General features: G+C 33.5%; 1 protein-coding gene across 1 annotated transcript; it reads left to right on the top strand.

Moving 5' to 3' along the window:
* Positions 1-2,712: 2,712 nt before the first annotated feature.
* On the top strand, positions 2,713-20,542 carry LOC130445639 (neuroendocrine convertase 2). Its single transcript, XM_056781389.1, has 13 exons — positions 2,713-2,941; positions 6,848-6,952; positions 7,025-7,271; positions 8,105-8,142; positions 9,312-9,388; positions 12,214-12,302; positions 12,409-12,584; positions 12,639-12,851; positions 13,089-13,189; positions 13,300-13,533; positions 14,755-14,919; positions 15,750-15,867; positions 18,928-20,542. The coding sequence occupies exons 1-13, from the start codon at positions 2,777-2,779 to the stop codon at positions 19,087-19,089; spliced, it is 1,890 nt and encodes a 629-aa protein (XP_056637367.1). The 5' UTR covers positions 2,713-2,776; the 3' UTR covers positions 19,090-20,542.
* The last annotated feature ends 228 nt before the right edge of the window (positions 20,543-20,770 follow it).

Genomic DNA, 20,770 nt, shown 5'->3' on the forward strand with positions numbered 1-20,770 from the left:
ACTCTATTTATCGATTTTAAAACAATACCAGACGATATGAAGAGTAGACAGCTAATGAGAAACTATGGAAAAGTAAAATAACTTATAAAATATTAATAAAAATTATAATGGAACGATTAAAAGCGAAAATACTAACTCGGAAAAGTGCTACGATTATGCGATAGTGCTAAATACTCTATTTATCGATTTTAAAACAATACCAGACGATATGAAGAGTAGACAGCTAATGAGAAACTATGGAAAAGTAAAATAACTTATAAAATATTAATAAAAATTATAATGGAACGATTAAAAGCGAAAATACTAACTCGGAAAAGTGCTACGATTATGCGATAGTGCTAAATACTCTATTTATCGATTTTAAAACAATACCAGACGATATGAAGAGTAGACAGCTAATGAGAAACTATGGAAAAGTAAAATAACTTATAAAATATTAATAAAAATTATAATGGAACGATTAAAAGCGAAAATACTAACTCGGAAAAGTGCTACGATTATGCGATAGTGCTAAATACTCTATTTATCGATTTTAAAACAATACCAGACGATATGAAGAGTAGACAGCTAATGAGAAACTATGGAAAAGTAAAATAACTTATAAAATATTAATAAAAATTATAATGGAACGATTAAAAGCGAAAATACTAACTCGGAAAAGTGCTACGATTATGCGATAGTGCTAAATACTCTATTTATCGATTTTAAAACAATACCAGACGATATGAAGAGTAGACAGCTAATGAGAAACTATGGAAAAGTAAAATAACTTATAAAATATTAATAAAAATTATAATGGAACGATTAAAAGCGAAAATACTAACTCGGAAAAGTGCTACGATTATGCGATAGTGCTAAATACTCTATTTATCGATTTTAAAACAATACCAGACGATATGAAGAGTAGACAGCTAATGAGGGACTATGGAAAAGTAAAATAACTTATAAAATATTAATAAAAATTATAATGGAACGATTAAAAGCGAAAATACTAACTCGGAAAAGTGCTACGATTATGCGATAGTGCTAAATACTCTATTTATCGATTTTAAAACAATACCAGACGATATGAAGAGTAGACAGCTAATGAGGGACTATGGAAAAGTAAAAAAACTTATAAAATATTAATAAAAATTATAATGGAACGATCAAAAGCGAAAATAATAACTATAGAAAAGTCTCGCGCACTATCAACAGCTACTTAATATATTTCTATAATCAAAATAACCTATACAACAAAATAAGTTGAATGGAATGGATATGAGCAAGATATGAAGTTAAATATATAAAGAAATCCGTTGGAAAAGGCCTGTGTCCAAAAGTGGCTAAGACGATTCCAATCAAGAGTATATAGTTTAAAGACCATGCAAATTTTGGTTCATTTTCTATAGGAAAGGGTGTACTCGTATATAGGTCAATCGGAATCTATATTTACTAGTATGGTTTCCATACAAATGCGTACTTATATGGCGTGATACGGAATTACCTCCCAGACCGTTGGCTGATATACAAACCGAAGCGGAGAAAAAAAAGACAGAGGTTTTCGTCGTGTCCGAAATAGGGCTCCACCAGCTTGACATTGAACTGACGTTTTGGGAACACCGTATCCAAAAAAAAACTCTGCGAGGCCGTTATTTGGGATGAATCAATGCAAGCACAGATAGATTTATGCAGTGCTTACCCCGCAAGTTCTAATAGACCTTCTGGCGGAGTATTCATCCCCATAGAAACCACGAGGTGAAAATGCAGAGGACAGATACTCTTAAAGTAATACAATCAATGAGAAAGTGAAACCAAAAGACGAGAGACCCACAGATTAATCAGAAGCAAAAAGAATTGAGTAGAAGAAAGCTACTACTACATAAGTGAACATTTCTACGCCTCAATTTGAACATGTAGCTTGTAAAAACTAGTAACTAGGGTAAAACACAATTAATGAGCGAACAGCACAGAGTTTGAAATGAAAAATGGTCTCATCTAAACAATTCTAGTATGGAAAATAAAAGATTAGATAAAGGGCAATTACCAGAACCCGTCGTAAAAAGAAATCGATTCGAAGGGAAAGTCTTGTTAGGTGTCTGATGGAATTATGAAGGTTTACTCTACTTCGAAATCATTCCAGATGGTGGAGCTATCAATGCCGAGTTACATAGTGGTCAGCTAATGCAAATGTATGAGGTTTTATTGGAAACTTATTCCTGTTTATTTAATCGAAAGCAGGTTCTCTTGCAACATATTACTCAACCACATACTGCGAAAGTTACGTGGAATAAGATCGAAAAACTTGGTGGTATTGAACTCCTATCACGTCCAGTATTTAGTCCAGATTTTGCACTGTGAGATTAGTATTTATTTAGATCAATCGGGAAATTCTTGCGTGGAAAAAAAATGAAACCAAATGAGATGTTGAAAATGTAGTGCGACAATTCTTTGCGTCTAGATGCAAAGAATAGTTATACCAAGATCTCAAAGAGTTCGCTGAACGTAGAATAGAATACGATGGGCTATACTTGGAATATTGAGGGCTTTCTTTTTGTATGATTATTTAATAAACAAAAAGTGTTTCATTTTTTGTTGTCTGTTAAGTGCCTTTCATATTTTCGATTATATATAAACGTGTATCAATAAAACGCAAAATATGGAAACAAATTCGTGGATAAAATAGTAGAAACCGGCCCTTTAGCAATCGATACGATGACGTCAATATGCGCGTTATTAACTCGGGCGACGCTTCGAATTGTCTCGTCAGTTGATATTCCTTATCCATAAACCTACGATGCCTCCTATTTGGAGGTCCCTTTATATTTTGATTTCAGTAGGTGTTACTATAGGAACTGTAGACGTTTTCAGTAATTCGTTTTTAGTCAGATTCAAAAATGATATCGGTCCTGAAGAGGCGCATTCGATTGCTAAAAGACATGGATTTGTCAACATGGGTTCGGTATGTATCAATGAAACAGCTGTTTAATTTATAATTATTTATTCGCTTCATCAACTTCAAAATAGTTTTGATTTCATGTACTGAAAGCTAAAAATAATCGATGTACATACAAAAATTATTATTTTTGGTAACTATTGTAATGCATTTTATGTAATTTTACGTATAATATATTTGATTTTAATATCAAAAGAGGGATTTTTGAACCCATTGATGACAACGCCGCCTGATGACGTATATATTTTCAAATTACTTCAGATGGAATTTTGTAATCGACTTTTCTTAGTGATTTAATCACTTTTTATATTAAATAAACTTTTAAATCAACCCTTAAAGTTTTATCGATAGATGGCGGTACTAGAAACAAAGATTTATTTACTCGGCGTTACTAATTGCAAAGTGATTTTTATTGAGAAACTGAAAACACTGTTATTAATTGACTGAATTATCTATCGCTCAAAGATTTATAACAAAAATGCGTTAATGGCAGCGTGATTAAGTCCTTGCTTTGCAGACAAATAGTTTCTGGTTCAATTTAGGCAGAGAAAGCTGCAATTTTGCTTTAATATCATACTTCAATTGTCTTTTTAATTGAAGTAAGTTGATTTACAAATTTCAAAACAATTTTTTTTATAATAAATCAATTATTGAGCCAAATACTTAACAAAAATGCAATGCTTTAGCCTTTTCAATCCTTATAAATATTAGTTGGCGCCTTTATTCTAAAAACAGGAGTTAAAGTATGCGATAACGTCGTGATCTGATAAAAATTTCAAAATTAGGTATAGAGTAATAAAATGAGGAACTCCGTCCAGGTAGTAGATTATACAGTTACGTTTTGCGTTTAACAGGTACCGGTTAACCTTCTATTAGTTTTATTCTGTTAAAATAAAATTCTTTCTTTTTTACGAATATCCTACCGGCACGCCATTGGCACAATATTTTTAGTGTTTGTGAATGGATAACAATTAGCTTAACCTATAAATTGACACCCGGTGGTACTACCTGCACTTGATAAAAAGAAAAAAAAGTGGCTTAAATATTCGTTGGGTCACTCTGTGGTCCCTTTGCATACCTAATGAGATTTTATTACCCTATACCGTTCTGAAATAAATTATAGGGGCCAAACCTGGTAAATATGGTGGGTTGGACAAATTTCGATGAATTAATTTCCTCAAGCGCTTCCATTTGGAAGGTCCCATTTCTAATCTTCAATTATTCGTTATTTCTTTCGCTATACCTACTTCCAACCTCGCTCTAATTAAATCAACTCATACTCATAATGTCAACGTTGATTTTGGTACTATCGAAAAAAAACCTTTAAATACCCAAAACGTCGGGTAACTCGCTTATTCTATTTAAGATCACATATTAAATAATACGTAATAAAGTTGAAAAAGTATGTAGTGAACATATAGGCACAGAAATGTAAAAGAAAGTTGATAAAATATGATATTTAGCTAAAAATTCGCTAAAGTGCTACAGTCCGCTGCGGGCCTTGATCTCTTCTGTAGTTATTTCGATCCAGAACTGCCCTCTGCGTTTCTAAAAAAAACCGTGTGTATTTTCTGTAACTTCTTCAATTGCCCTACGCCCCTCTAAACCATTTAAGATATTTCAAAAACTTTATTATCGTGTTGAAATACATTCAAAACATTTATGAATGGAACTCGACTTCGTTCATATGGTCACCGCGGCCACTTTCGCAGCGGTTGATTCGTTGGACCCAATTTTCCATGACTCGGCCACACATTTCGGCCGAAACGGCTGCTATTTCACGTTCATTGTTGGCTCTGAGTTCTTCCCACGTCGTCGGCGTTTAATCGCACGAACGAGGCTGCCAATCGTCCATTTCTTGAAATAACACGCTCATCAAACTTGTTCTTCAATAAATCGATTGTAACGTATGCCGTGTGGCTTGTGGCGCCGTGCTGTTGAAACATGCTGTCCAAGTCCATATGTTCCAATTCGGGCCAAAAATAATCGATAATCATGACGCTATAACGATCACCATTCACAGTAACGTCGTTGACGAAAAAATATGGCACTATGACGCCGCTGGCATGCAAGCTGCACCAAACAGTTATCTTTTGTGGATAAAGTGGTTTTTCATTAATCACATGTAGATTTCCACCCGCCCAATACCGCATATTTTGTTTATTGACAAACCCATTGAGTCAGAAATGGGTCACTGAAGATGATTTTGGAATGAAATTGATCATCTTGGCGCATCTTTTCCAGAGCTCAATCGGATAACGTACGTCGTTTCGAATGGTCCATCGACTTCAATTCTTGAGTGACCCTGATCTTGTATGGTTGTAAAGTAATATCCTTATGCAAAATTCGCCATAAAGTGGTCTTGGCGATGCCCAACTCTTGAGAACGCCGTGGAATTGACTGATTTGTATCATTTGCTACGGACGTTTCAACGACAGCGATATTTTCGACACTTCGACCAACCCGTAGTCTCACTGGCACGGCAACATAACATAACGAATATGTAGACTCAAACTTGTTCACTAAACTTGTTACTGCCTGTCTACTAGGTCGAGAATTACGACCGAAAATCGAAATTAACGCTCTTAAAATAGCGGCCACCGACTTCGAATTTCTGTAGTAAATTTTTAAGAATTGCAGACGTGTATTTCACCATGATGAAAAGGTTATGTCTACTGAATAAACTGTCAGTGACAGTTCGATGTTAAGTGAAAAGGTGCGTTCACAAACTAAATTCAAAATTGTCAAGTCCCTCTTGGAAAACACTGAATCTTCCTGTTCTATTCTCATATTTCGGGCTAATAGTTTCCTTAATATCCCCCGTTCAAGGATATTTATATAATCTGCTTATTATTGAACTTACATATATTTAATTCCGACATTATTGTTTATTATCTTTCTGATCTTTGCGTTTTTATTTCCATTCTTGGTTAGCTGTACACCCAAGTACGTGAATTGTTTTTTTATATCAATCCCCACTTTAATTAAATTACAAGTAGAACTAATCCACAAATATAAACAATCTTTCGTCAAAATTGTTCTCATTCCAATTTCAAAAATTCGTTCGTGAAACCCGGAAGAACCCTTTGTCGCGGGATGAAATACCAAAGGGAAATACCCTACGACAAACCGCTCACATCCATGTTTCACGGCATTAATGTGGAGCTGCCATTATGTAAAATTTTGTAATTGATGCGTTCATTCATTTTACTTTAGATGAATGAATGCATATCATACATAAACGTACACTCATTGATATTCTTATGCGTTGAATCTGTCATAATCTTTGTCTTCTTCTCTTTCTGTTCTCCTGTGGGATCCACTTTATTGTTTTTTGGCAATTATTCCTGTTTCCTCCTCTGCACGTGTCCGTATCAAATCAACTGCTTTTCCTTAATATGTTCTATAATTATTTGTTCCAGGTTCAATTGCTCTTTCATAGTGTCGTTTCGGATCCGATCTAACCTCCAATTGCTCTTATTAATGGATCCAATTTCGTGGCTTCTATTTTTTTTTTTTTTTGTTATGATCCATATACCAACGAACCTTTAATCATTGCAATGTAGGTCCTCAGTTTCTTTTCTTACTATTCCATTTAGTGATATAGTTATTGTTCTTGCTCTGTTTATTCTACATTTTATTTCTGCATAATCTTTGTCCAAAATAACTCCTAGATTTTTATAGTTCTTCCATCTTGATTGTACCCTTCTTCCATTAAATTGCGCGCCATTTGTTCTAAGTCCTCTATGTCGTTTGCAAATATTATCTGCAGACTGAAGGGTATATAACCAGGTATCATCATCGATTTGGTTCCCTCTTCTTCCAAGTTGCTTGAATTCTAGAATTACGAAGATGTAGCACCCTTGTTGACTATGAATGATTGCGATACTTAATTTTGGTTTGTTTTTTCAGTTACTGGGGTCCAGGAGAGAATATCATTTCGTAAACCACGGTATACCAATTGCCAGATCCAAGAGGAGTATACCTCATGTGAGAAGATTAAAAGTAGATCCACTAGTAAGTTAAATTGTATACATACATTCATCATTCTTTGAGTTTTTCTTAATTTTCTACACTTTTTTTTTCTAGGTTCACTCGGCAGTACAGCAGGTCGGATTTATCCGCGTAAAAAGAGGTTATAAGCCGCTGAAAGTGGAAAATTTAGTTAAAAATATAAAGCCTCATTCAGATCCGACCGATCCGTATTTTTCCTATCAATGGTATTTGAAAAATACCGGACAGAATGGAGGTAAACCCAAACTCGATTTGAACGTCGAAGCTGCTTGGGCTCAAGGAATTACCGGCAAAAACGTTACCACGGCGATAATGGATGACGGTAATTATAATTATAATTATTTTTTTTTAATTTTACTATAATTTTAAGCATTTGGCCCATAAACAATCCCTTCTGATATACTGAAACTTCTAGATGAAAGGGCATTAAAAGTACTACATAAAGTATTCAACACTATATATGAGATAGGTCACTACCCCAAACAGTGGTTGTATTCAAAGAAAAGATGTCTGTCTTTCATTGACTTCGAGAAGGCAATGGATAGTGTACAACACCTCAAACTAATGCACCTCCTCATACGATTCGACACAGATCGGTACAATCGATCCATCAAAAACTTATATTAGCACAAACTGAACACACTTTTTAGTCTCTGAAGACGATAACTTGGTTGTCGCAACGCATGTCAGACAGTGTAATTGTGTAAACAGTGTGTTCAGTATGAATGTCACCAACGGTAAAATTCGATCTTAGTAACAAACAGCGCAAATTGGAATAGATAATAATATGTCCAGAATTTATATATTCATATTCCGGGGCGATTTTTCATAAGGCTCTGGAGAGTTAAGATTAATGGATTGTGAATTAACAATATCAGATAAGCTGATGACACGGTGTATGGAATGGAAAAATCTTATTTATAACCTTAGAAATTGAATAGGGTTATTATATCATCGAAAATCCGTTTTTGTTTGTGGTTTATTCACAATTACTCTTTAAAGCATATAAAAAATACACGATGTTAAATCAGGCGATCTTGGTGGCTAGTACATATCGGAATGTTGACTTAACACGTGAATTTTTTAATAGAATTGAAATCAATAAAACCCTGGATTCTATATTTGTGTAAACTGTAAGGAAATTTACTGTTTTAGGGGTGGACTACATGCATGCTGATTTAAAATATAATTACGTAAGTAACAGATGCATTTTTTAACACCTTGTAATTAAACTATAATTTTTAACATTAACATAAATCAAAGTCATTTAACCGTTACCCTCTGCGCTCCCTTGAGAAATTATATCCGATAAGTTAGAGTCTCTTGGGGTCAAGAGAAATTTTATTTTTACCTGTACGAATTAAATCAAGGACATACTGTAACAAAAATCTCGCAGCCGTCAAGTTCACACGAGAAAGTGTGGGCGAACGCCAATATCTTTAATAAGGAAAAAAACCTTGCCGCCTCCGCCACGAATTTTGCTATCAAATGAGCAACGTTTGTAAAAAGGAATCAATAATGCATCCCTAAACTTTGCTGTCGGAAAATTTGTGTATGTTGATTAAAACAAAATAATGAAGGGCCTGAAAGTACCAATAAAACTGATAAAGTTCACGAAAATGAAACTCGTAAATATCAGAGAGCTTCGATACGAATAAAGGGCTAAAGCAGAGGCATCCTTCATCTGCTACGTTGTGCACCATAACAGTGGAATGGGTAGTACAAAGAAGCGGAATAAACGCCACGTGAAAACAGAAAATAAGAATAATGCAGAAGTCAAAATTATTAAATATATGGGAGAGGAAATTACTTAGAAGGGAAAAAAGACGTAGACATATGGAAAAAAAATAGGAAATAAAGAATCTATATGATGAAAAAGAAATAAGCAAAATGATAAGATCTAGAAGTTTAAGATGGTTGGGATATTTCGAAAGAATGTCAGAATCAAGAACGGCAACGAAATGAAGAGGCCCAAAAAGAGATAGTATGGGAAGAACCAAGGAAAATCTAATGGATAGAAAAGATCAGGAAGACATGAAAAGAATGGAAGAATTTATTACCACGCTAGAAAAAAGTTGTATGAGAAAATAAGACCTTCGAACTAGACGACGTCAACTCTTCAATCTGAAATTTCTGCATATTATTGGAAAAAGTACTTTAGCATGTAAAACGTGACAAGAAAATTAGACTAATCTCACCTAACTCAAATTTGGACGTTTTTCGAATCCTTGTTGTTCATCTTCTTCTTCACTTTATAACGAATCAATTATCGATAACTGCGTAATCATATACGCAATTGTAATTTACTTATTTTATGATTAAATATCACATTTTTGATTTCGAAATTATTTCTATATTTCAGAATGCAAAAGCCAGTTATGATTTTAGCAGCAATGATCCTTATCCATTTCCACGTTATACAGATGATTGGTTCAACAGGTAATTGATTATATTCATATTCACTTTTAACAATAAAACTTGATAAAAAGGTGCTATACTTTATTTAAGACTGGCAAATAAATCCAAATTACTCTTTTTATCTATTTAAACAGTTTTTAAACGGTGGGATGAATACCACTAACACTTATCACTAAACACTTCTCTAGTTTATTTAAATGCATCGTTTACTCCTTACTATCAAATATTTACTGAATCTTGCTGCTAAGATGTTGCTTATTTACGCGCAAAATTCGGCTTTATTTCTGTGAATTTCCAACCGCTTGATGGAAACATCTTCACGACGTTGTTTTTGTTCCATTGTGAGTAAACGCGGCACTCATCTTGCACACAGCTTTCTCAAGTCCAAATTTTTAGTTAATATGCGATGTACCGCACTTTTTTAACTGCCTACTATGTCTGCTAGCTTGTACACTTTCAGTCGACGATCATCCAGTATCGCTTTGTGGATTTTCTTCAACATTTCTGCAATCTTTACCTCGTTTGGTCGACCACTACGATGCTGGTCTTCGCAGGTCGTACTGCCTCGTTTAAACTCTGGTGATATTCTACTGTTTATAAATAGGAAAATGTCAACATTATGAGATGTGATCAAAATACGACGACTTGATTTATAATTTTTTTATCGTGTTTATTTTTTTGAATCATTCAAGATAAAAATAACTGAGTTTAAAAACCAAAAGTTAAACACTTTTTACGCAACGTTATAAAGCATGAAGAATTTTAACCTAACTAAATTTTTTACAATAATTTGTAAAAATTGTTCATAATATGATATTATGATATATGATAATATGACATTTTTCGAATAAAATTCGGTATTTGAAGATAAATCGGGAAAATTCATGGTTTTTGGATTTTCTATTGGCCAAAGGTTTGTTGAAATTTTTAAACTTTGTACTAATTTCTATCTTACCAGTAAATGTGTCGAAAAAATTAAAAATAATGATAAAAATTATGGAAAATATTAATTTTTCGATTTTTTATGACCAAAAAAGGTGGACCCCTCTTTCAAATAATAACCCCCTCTTGTGTTAACACAAACAGTGGAAAGTTTGTTAAAATTTGTCAATGTTAGGAATGTAATAACTGCAAAATCTACTTATGAATAATATCAGCGATTTAAATATGTAAATTTAGTAAAGGAGAAACTATATGGAAAAAAAGAAAGTTCAAAATAGGGTTCAGGCTACAAGATAACGCCTTGATAAGCTTAATAACCATGTGAGTTCTTGGCAATAAAAAATGTGCAAAAAAAGAAACCCAATTCCTCGGGTATATAAATAAAAAAAATTTTATATACTACAAATTTTAAATTATCTATTCAATTTGATTATAATCAAGTAATTCTCCGTATTTTTGTAGCTTCTTGTATATACCAAACGTCAAGCAGTAAATATTGAACCATTATTCACTAGTGAAATAATATAATATAATAATAAAATAATAATAATATAATAATAAAATATAATTTTTGGCTTCTATCAACTAGAAACTAGTATTCCAAATTAATAATTCCAGTTTTGAAAGACAAAAAAATACTATAGACCCATGTCAGAAGAATATGGTGGTTATTAGATAGGTTTTGTTGAGTATTTAATAAGAAAACTAATTCACCATAATTGAAATGGTTCGTAATCATGGTGTCCACAATATTTTCAAACGGCACAATTAGACATAAATTTTGACATACTTAAACAAATACTTTCATTAACGATTTCCGATTTAACGAAGTAATGCTAGTCAGTGCAAAGGAAATATTCCACCACATCTAAAACACTTTTTAAAACACTCAATTACTAATAGCATCGAGTTTCAAAGTCAATTTACCTCAAGCCAACACGCCCAAACATACACACACACAAATCTTTTTGTAAAGCCAAATAACATATGATTAAGTTTGAATTTCTGGAACCGCTGGTGATATTCATACTGAACACACTGTTTAAACCAACACAGTCGCACAGTTGACTTACCGCGAAAATTCCAGCGGGAAAATCTTGGTTTTAGGCAAATTCTTTACAGCCCACTCTATAGTTAAGTAGTCAATGAATAAATGTGAAGATTCCCGCTGGAATTAGTTATCGCGAGAGAAGGTTTATTGGTGGGAAAATTTAGTATATAGTCAAGTTATTAGGTTTTAGTTTACCTTCAGTCTTTGAAGACAATAACTTGGTTATCTAAACGCGCGTCAGACAGTGTAATTGTGAGTGTTGGTGTAAACAGTGTGTTCAATATAAATAACAAGAGTTCAACTGTGTTCAACTTAAACCAAACAATTCTACAATCACTTCAAACACGTTTTATAAATACTAAACTTTTGATATATCTACTGTATGGATCTTCATTATTCAACTTATTATCCCAAGAAGTTATGGATACTCATTGAAGGCTATTTTAAATCAAGTTTCAGTCATTAGACATTTTCTTTGCTGTTTCCGAACATTTTTTTATATTTAACCTCAGAGCTGATCTTTCATCGACTAAAATCTGGTAATTAGAGTTGAAAAGACTGCTCCCAGATGTCAGGCTCTGAGATTCCTTTAACAAGTTTGTGGATGGACAATTCATCTTCTAACCCACAAAATTTGAAGTCGTTTCTTTCGACCAGTTTGATTTTTTTATCTTTACTTCTCTTGTGTGCAATAGTGCTAACACCACAAAAGAATTCTGGTCCTCGGAAGGGTATTTGGACCCATATAAAATGTTAACTATGGTATTCTTTTATATTATAGTCGTATATAAAGTAAATAATAACCACTATAAATGTTACCATTTCAACATTATAATTTTATATCTGTTTGCAGCCATGGTACTCGATGTGCTGGGGAAGTAGCAGCTGCTCGAGATAATGGTATTTGCGGAGTTGGCGTGGCTTACGATTCTAAAATAGCAGGTTAGGATTAAAATGGAAACTTTTATGACCATTCTCGCTATGTACAAGAATCCTTAATTGTTAAAAATATCCAATTTTCATAGCTAAAATATTGTATGTATCACAGGAATCAGAATGTTAGATCAGCCTTACATGACGGATCTCATCGAAGCGAATTCAATGGGACATGAACCCAACTTAATAGACATATATAGCGCATCCTGGGGACCCACTGACGACGGAAAAACAGTAGACGGGCCCAGAAATTCTACAATGAAAGCCATAGTTAAAGGAGTCAATGAAGTATTTAAAGATGATGAAAAATATTTATAAATATGAAGTTTATATAATTTTTAGGGACGAAATGGCTTAGGAAATATTTACGTTTGGGCTAGTGGAGATGGAGGTGAAGACGACGATTGTAATTGTGATGGTTATGCCGCTAGTATGTGGACAATAAGTATAAACAGTGCAATAAATGATGGTCAAAACGCGCATTACGACGAAAGTTGTTCATCGACTTTAGCATCAACTTTTAGTAACGGTGCTAAAGATCCAAATACTGGTGTTGTAAGTAGTTGTAATTTTCAAATAATTTAATCGTTAAACTATCACTTATCTTCTCTTCTATTGACAGTACAAACACGTACAACACCTACACTTGTTTTTTAAGTAACGACATCCTTTTTATACCTTCAATATCCTAATGTTAAAATGAGGAAGGTATTAACAATAAATACATTCAATTCGTGTAAAAATTCTGTCTGTATTAAAGTATTTCTTGATGATACGGGAGTATTTTTTCAGGCTACTACTGATTTATATGGGAAATGCACTACCACCCACTCGGGAACATCAGCTGCTGCTCCGGAAGCAGCAGGTGTATTCGCTTTGGCACTTGAGGCAAAGTAAGTGAATTTTATTAATATATTCAGTTTCATCAATATCGGTATGTGTATTTATAAATCTATTCTTAGACTTTCAAAAAATACATTATACAATATTAATGATATTTCAGTCCAAAATTAACATGGAGAGATGTTCAGCATTTAACTGTTCTTACTTCCAAACGAAACTCTCTGTTCGACGCCAAAGGAAGATTCCATTGGACCATGAACGGTGTTGGATTGGAATTTAACCATTTATTTGGATTTGGAGTGCTAGATGCTGGTGCTATGGTGGCGTTGGCGAAAAGATGGAAAACAGTACCCCCAAGATTTCACTGTGAGGCTGGCAATCTTAATAAGATTCAGTAAGTATTCATTCATTCATTTTTTAAATCAAAAACTGAATTATCTAAACAAACAGAACACAAATAACTAGTGAATTTAAAAATAAATTGTTCTCTATTTGATCTAGCTGCTGAACTAAATGCATCATTATTTTCAACAATGATTTATTCCAAATATTCCAAAGAATTATTATTCCATTTATTTATTATAGAAATGTGATACAATTCACTTCAAAAGTTCACCTTTGTATAGCTTATTGTGTGAACGCAGGTATTCGGAGGGGCGCAGGAGGTTTGTTGATCAGTAGCCTGGAAATTTAGTAGCTATGGAGCATTTCTCTGGAATAATCTGCGTGTATAAGTTTTATGTTCGCAATGTCCGTAACTTAAATGAAGAACCAGGAGCTATCTGCCGTTGCTTTAAACTGCTGTAAACGTGTATAGATTATCGCATTTTACACAAAGATCTGAGGTTGTACCATTACAAAATTCAGTTGGTGCAAGAAGCCTTAGAATACTGGTCAGAGGCTTGACTTCGTAAACCAGATGATTGAGCGCTGTCCAACGTTTACCCACATCTTATTTTCGGATGAAACTCATTTTCATCTTAATGAACATGCTAACAAGCAAAATTTCCGCTACTGAAGTGTAACCAATCCAAAACACAAACATCAGAAACACCTAAAATCGCCTAAAGTGACCGTAAGGGCTGCGATGTCGTTGCGACGAATCATAAGCTCTTATGTTTTAAAGATGCACAGTTACTGTGAGTGTTACGTGCAGATCGTGTATGAACTGCAGAAATTTGATGGTTATAATAAAAAAACACGGTTTCAGAGGACGGTACAACTTTACCCTCGTCCAATAGATGTCTGTCACGAGTGAAGTGAAATTTTTCCAGGCAAACTGATATCTAGGGGAGGTGAAATAAGTTCGCCTCCACGCAGTCCCGATTTAACACCTATGGACTTTTTTCTTGTGGATATATATCAAATCTGAAATTTATGCTAACAAACCTGGCACAATTAAAAGAAAATATCTGTCACGAAATGGCAGCCATCATGGAAAATACTTGCCAAGCTTTCATAGGCAATTTTAGTACTAGATTAAATGAATATCGTGAGCGCCACTGCAATATGTAACCAATATTTTTTCAAAAAAATTCTACTTTTCTTAAATTTTTTTTTTAAATGGAAACTTTCTTTCGGCTACAATTTAACCACTCAAATATTTTAATTCCAGTAAGATTCCATCGAAAAATTCTCTGTTGATGAAAATTACTACAAACGCATGCAAAGGCGAAAGCACTGAAGTCAGATATTTGGAGCATGTTCAAGCCGTTGTGACACTAAACGCTACAAGGAGAGGAGACGTTGAATTATTTCTCACTTCTCCTATGGGAACAAGGTCAGATTTACAAAATTGATAGTCAATTCTAATAACCTGACTATACTTATTTCTGTTACTAAATTGTAGTACTGGTTGCTATTTAGGTTTTGACATTTTTTACATGACATGACATGTTTTACGTGTGCTATTTGAGTTGTTTACAGAAACATTTTCGTGCGATGATTTTCTATGACTTTCGACGTGGGTTTAACCAACAGATTTGTTCACTCGTGTCGATTGGTGTAAAGAAATGCTGAAAAAATTCAATCCCGGTGCGTCTATAAAATCGTAACATGTGACGAATCATTGATCTAAGTGTATGAACGCGAAACTAATCAAACATCGACTGTATGGGTTTTTCTAGATGAGCCAAATCCATCAAAAGTTGTTCGCGCATGAAGCACGCGCCTGTTTTTTCGGTATAACTTTCCATTAGAGCAACGTAGAATGGTCAATTCTAAATGGTACACCAGCATTTGTTTACCAGAAGTGTTCGAAAAAATCAGAGAAGCCAAACGCCATTCTCCACCACGATAATGCGAGCTTTCATACATTAGTTCAACCAAAAACGTTTTTGAACAATCAAAACATGGAGTTTATGAGTCATCCGCCGTACAGTCCTCGTATGGCACCCAATGATTTCTTCTTATTTCCGTAGATCAAAAATAAATCGCGAGGTCAGCGTTTTTCTACATCTGAAGAAGCGGTTGATGCGTTCAAATTACATGTTTATACGAATGAAATTCTATTAAGATTAAATAATACAAACAATTCACAATTTTCATAATATTGACTGGGATTATTTATTATTTAAATTATTTAACCTTGTAAATTATCAACTTTCTTAGATCGATGATACTGAGTCGAAGACAAAATGATGATGATTCTCATGACGGGTTTTCAAAGTGGCCTTTTATGACTACACACACTTGGGGAGAATATCCACAGGGAACTTGGCTTCTTGAAGTAAGTAATTGATTCTCAAACTTGCTACAATTGTGATAAATAAGCCCTTTAAATCCCCCCCACTTAATTCTGTGTATTTCTAATCTGAGAAATAAACGACTTGATTGATACTATTACATCAAAAAGCATTTGGTCAAAGTTTTATATTGATATATGCTTAAACTATGTATTTAAAAACATAAAAAAAATCACATCAGCTAATTCAAAATACGAGGGATGGGGTATAAGTCATGGCAATGTAGATATCTGAACGTATATGTGTCGTGTGAAAGTTCTAAAGGCATATTTTGTACGCAGAACAACAGATGGCTCTGTGATAGCTGGTAGTAGCACAGCAACGGCTAGGGAAAAAGTCAGAGATTTCAAATTACCCTACGACATTGGGGATGGGAAGAATTGGTACTCTCCCGATATTTCGCTCGGTGACTTTGATCTCATGATTAAGGCAGTTTGCACTACAATAGAACATTGCTGATCCTGAGTGCTAATATGGTGCAGCAAGTATTTATCGTTGACAGTGTGTAGTGACAATACCAGGGAATTATTTTGAGAGTTTTTAGTAATTCATCGTGTTAATTTTATGTGTACTGTGAAGATAATATTGTCCTATTTACTTCTAGTATATCAGGTTTAGGTAAAAACTATCGACTAAAAAACCTCTTCTATCTCTGGCAACTGTCTCCCTCGCAGAACCGCTGTTAGGTATTCGCGAGGGGCGGATCTAGCTATACAGCTCTTGGCAGGCAGTCTCTGTTCACAGCATAGCCGGTGTCAGTGCTATTCATTGTCCATGCTATAATTAACACCTTCTTCTTTCGTTTGGATTTGTCATCATTTCCATCTGAACTGGTATCTTCAAGAAAAAAAAAATAGTTCCCATGACTTTTGTCCCAACCCTTGTATATAAGAGTTATTGTAGGAAAAGAGGAGCTTAAGGAAAGCTGCTTATTTGTAGTGATGGTCTAGTTGGGCGTAACTCGAGCCAACTTGAGTTGAATTCTCTCAAACTCGAGTTCAAAAACGGGATGGAGCGAAGTTTGCCAATTGTTTGAGATTATATTATTTTTAACAAGTTCACATTTATATAGATTGGATGTTATCTTTAAATTGTCGGTTATTGATGTATATTTTCGTGTTTTATGTTGTTTTTATGAAAAATGGTTTGGGATGTATTTGAATCGCCAGTGAATGTACAAGTTAAGTGTAAATTCTAACTTCATCATCAACTCTCGTATTATCGTACCAAAAATCAATAAAGAATTTATTCAACTGGTTGTTTCACCTTTTTTATGTTTTTTTTTGTAATAATAAAAGTTATTAAGAATTGTAGAGACATATTTTATTAGTGGTTCATATGAATATATTGTCAATAGTTTAAATACCAATTGTCTTGTTCCTAAAGTGTTTTTCTCTGATTATCGTTTCTTTTTCTTGGATAATATGGTAGTTGAAATTGAATCTACGAGGATGGTTCCAGAAATACCTGACCCAAGAAAGAAAACACAAAAATTTTGTAAACTAATATATTTATTTTTCAAAGTATTCTCCTTATAGCTCCATACACTTTTCCCATCGATGTCAAATAAGTTCGATACCCTTTTAATAATAAGAATCGACAAGATCCTCAATATAGCCAACATCACATCTTCATTGTTGGAAAATTTTTGACCACCGAGCCATTTTTTCTAGTCTAAGAGAAAAAATAATCCAGGAGGGATAAATCTGGCGAATAGGGCATGAGGCAGCAATTCAAACCAAATAAAGTCGTTTTCACTTGATTTTTTCGCTCAAAAGTTGCAATAATACTCGCCTTTGATAGTTTCTCCTTTTTCAAGATAGTTAATGAAAATTATCCAACGCGCATCCCAAATACCGACGCCACGACCTTGCCTGCAGATAAAACGTCTTTGCCTTCTTTGGAACCGGCACCCATTTCGCGCACAGCTTCTCAGGTCCAAATTTTTAGTCAATACGCCTTGTACCGTACTTTTGAAATGTCTAATAGCTCGCGCACTTGCAGTAGACGATCATCCAGTACCACTTTGTGGATTTTCTTCACTATTTCAAGATTCCTCACTTCATTTGATCGACCTCTGCGATGCTGGTCTTCCCAGGTCATACGGCCTCGTTTAAACTCCTCTACCTAATATTTTACTGTTGATAACGAAGAAGCAGTTTCATTGAGAGTAAATTCTAGTACAGCTTTTATATTGGTTGGGCTAATGCCTCTCAAATACCGATGACCAATTTTTACCCTGTTTATAAATTCACCGAAAACGTTCACGATACCGTGGTATTTTTACTTTACGCCCTTTTTTAGCACTTACCCTTCTACCACTTTCTTTTCAGCCATTTTTAATGTTTAATATCTAGGATATAATATGGCAGGATTACCGCGAAAAAAAAATAAAACATTCTACTGTTCAATTTTTGATATTGATCACTCGAAACATAAAAATTAACAATAAAAATCTGTGAGAGTATTTGAGAGAGGAACTATAGAAGCTTAAGTGAAAATTTAGAAAAATGTCTTAATTAAATAGATTGGAAACCTGGGGTCTATCAAGTTACTCTTTATTTTCAATAAATCGGAAACATTGTTAGCTGCCTAACCAACTTCTCATCTTGTTTTTCTTTTTACAGCATTTCCAATTCAGAATGAATTTTTTTACTTTTTCTATTTTCCTGTTTCTTCCAAATAATCTACTGTGTTATCTACTGTTTCTTTGCAATAGTTGTCACTGCCCACTTCTGGACTCTTTTGCTAACAGTACAATGTCCGGTGATCTTCCGGATTGAGTTTTTCTTCAATCTTATTTTGATTTTTGTTTCCTCTTTCATCGATCTTGTCAAAATCACTTTGGATATCATACAATAACTTCTGTTTGACTGTATATTCTGATGTTTGGCTGTGATTATTGTGTTAACAGTATCTTTCAACAATTCAATTGGTAGTAGCACTTTAACTGGCTTTTTAGCGTCCTCTTTCCTAACCCTGATGTTTTGCAGTATTGAATTTTTAAGAAATTTTGAACTATCACTAAATTAATTTTGTTTTAGGTTAGATTCAATTCACAAGTACCACAAACGGGTTTTATAAAAGAATGGTCACTAATGCTACACGGGACTAAAGATTCACCATATACAGAATTATCAGTATTAGATCCACATTCAAAATTAGCAATTGTTAAAAAAGCACATGAAACTAGAAGCAAATTATAATTTTTTCAAAGTTCGATAATCATTTCTTTTAAAGATAAAAATAGTGTTATATTTGGTAAACTATTGGATCTTCTTGGAGGCTAATTATGTTAAGACAAAAATAAAATTTTTCATCCAGTTTTTTCATTAGATTTTAAATGTTTTACATGCCTAATTTTTGGAAAATCTACTGGATTAATACTTGAATCTGAGTCCGTAAAACTGCACGGATCTATATTGCTCAAGAGGGCTATTTTTTTGCTTGCAAGTTCAGAGATCTCTATCTCTAGAGATACCTACTCATATTTAGAATTTTAAAACTATGTTTTACGCAACTTTAAAAGAAATATAACCACCTCAAAAGCTCTCGACAATAATTGCACGACTTAGAAATATGGTTCTTGATGTAAATTTTGAAACCTGAACTGTAACATTGATTTTTATCGATAAAACAGTAGATCCTCCAGGAATGGTACACCTGGTTTACACAGGTCGAGTAGAGTGGGCAAGCTACTTGGCTCAGTAGTGATTCGACAAAAATTTGGAGCCCAAGTTGGATAACCTATTAGGTTATACCTATTAGAAGAAATAGATGAAGTTTTAGAAAAGGAAATTAACAAAGAACCTAAAGTATGGATTAAATATTGGTTAAGAAGAAAAGACACTCTTAGAGCGTCGACTTTTACTACACAGACACGCTGTAGAATATGTGAAAGAATACAGATCTATATTGAGGATGACTCTTCACCTAACCTCGAAATTGAGCAAAGAACATACATTTTGCTTGGACAAAATGGGGTAGATGGGTTAGCTACTGGGCCGAGCAACTCAATTTTTAACTAAACCACTCGACTCGCCCCGCAACTGATCAACTTTGCCGATGTGTCTACATCAAACAAGTAGGCCAAGTGTGTGTAATTTTAGTTTGTATTTTCAGGACAAATATCATTTTGACAATTTTAAATTGTTTTAAGAATCAATGGGTAATTTGTTTTTTTTTATATTTTTTACTTTTGAAATCTCAGGAACACAATTTAATAATAAAAAAATCTACCAAGCTTCTAACTAAACATTTTTTGTATAAGAATATAATGAGTTAATTAATCCTTTATCAATTTACATTGTTTTTCTCAAATTATGGGTTATAATCAACATATTTTGCTTCTGGGTATAAATGTACAAGAATCTATCATTAGTTTACTAATATAAGTATAAATTCGTAGGACCATATTCACATACTGGTAAGTAAAGTCATAATGTAAATAATGAAATTGTATTTTATGCTCTTGATTATATAGAAATATTCCTTCTAATAGATATTAGAAATACTAAGTCTCTTGTCGTTTGAGCTAACTCCTGTTATGTTGAAAAAGTTTATAAAAGGCTACATGATAGATTATTTTTTCAAAATTGTAATTTGTTTTATAAAAATTATATGTACAAAAATAATTAATAAAAGTTATATACATACAGATATTTGAAGTTTTTTATTATTAACCTGGGGTGTTTAATTAAAATAATAATTAGAAATTATTTTCAAATTGGTCAACAATCTCAACTCTTGAAAAATACCTACAAATACTCCCCTGATATGACTCAAGTGTTGCTACCGATAATTTTAACTGCTTACCTTGAATTTTGCTTATATTTTTTACACATTTTTCCTCTATAAAAGAAAATTTATTACTTTTTGTATAGTTGT

The sequence above is a fragment of the Diorhabda sublineata genome, chromosome 6, assembly GCF_026230105.1.
Source record: "Diorhabda sublineata isolate icDioSubl1.1 chromosome 6, icDioSubl1.1, whole genome shotgun sequence".
NCBI classification, from domain to species: Eukaryota; Metazoa; Arthropoda; class Insecta; order Coleoptera; family Chrysomelidae; genus Diorhabda; species Diorhabda sublineata.

Bases quoted from the DNA above. Each gene is read 5' to 3' on its own strand.
- LOC130445639 (XM_056781389.1), top strand. From the start codon at position 2,777: ATGCCTCCTATTTGGAGGTCCCTTTATATTTTGATTTCAGTAGGTGTT. The intron at 12,852-13,088 runs GTAAGTAGTTGT...GTATTTTTTCAG, and splicing joins AAGATCCAAATACTGGTGTT to GCTACTACTGATTTATATGG. The intron at 13,534-14,754 runs GTAAGTATTCAT...TTTTAATTCCAG, and splicing joins GGCAATCTTAATAAGATTCA to TAAGATTCCATCGAAAAATT.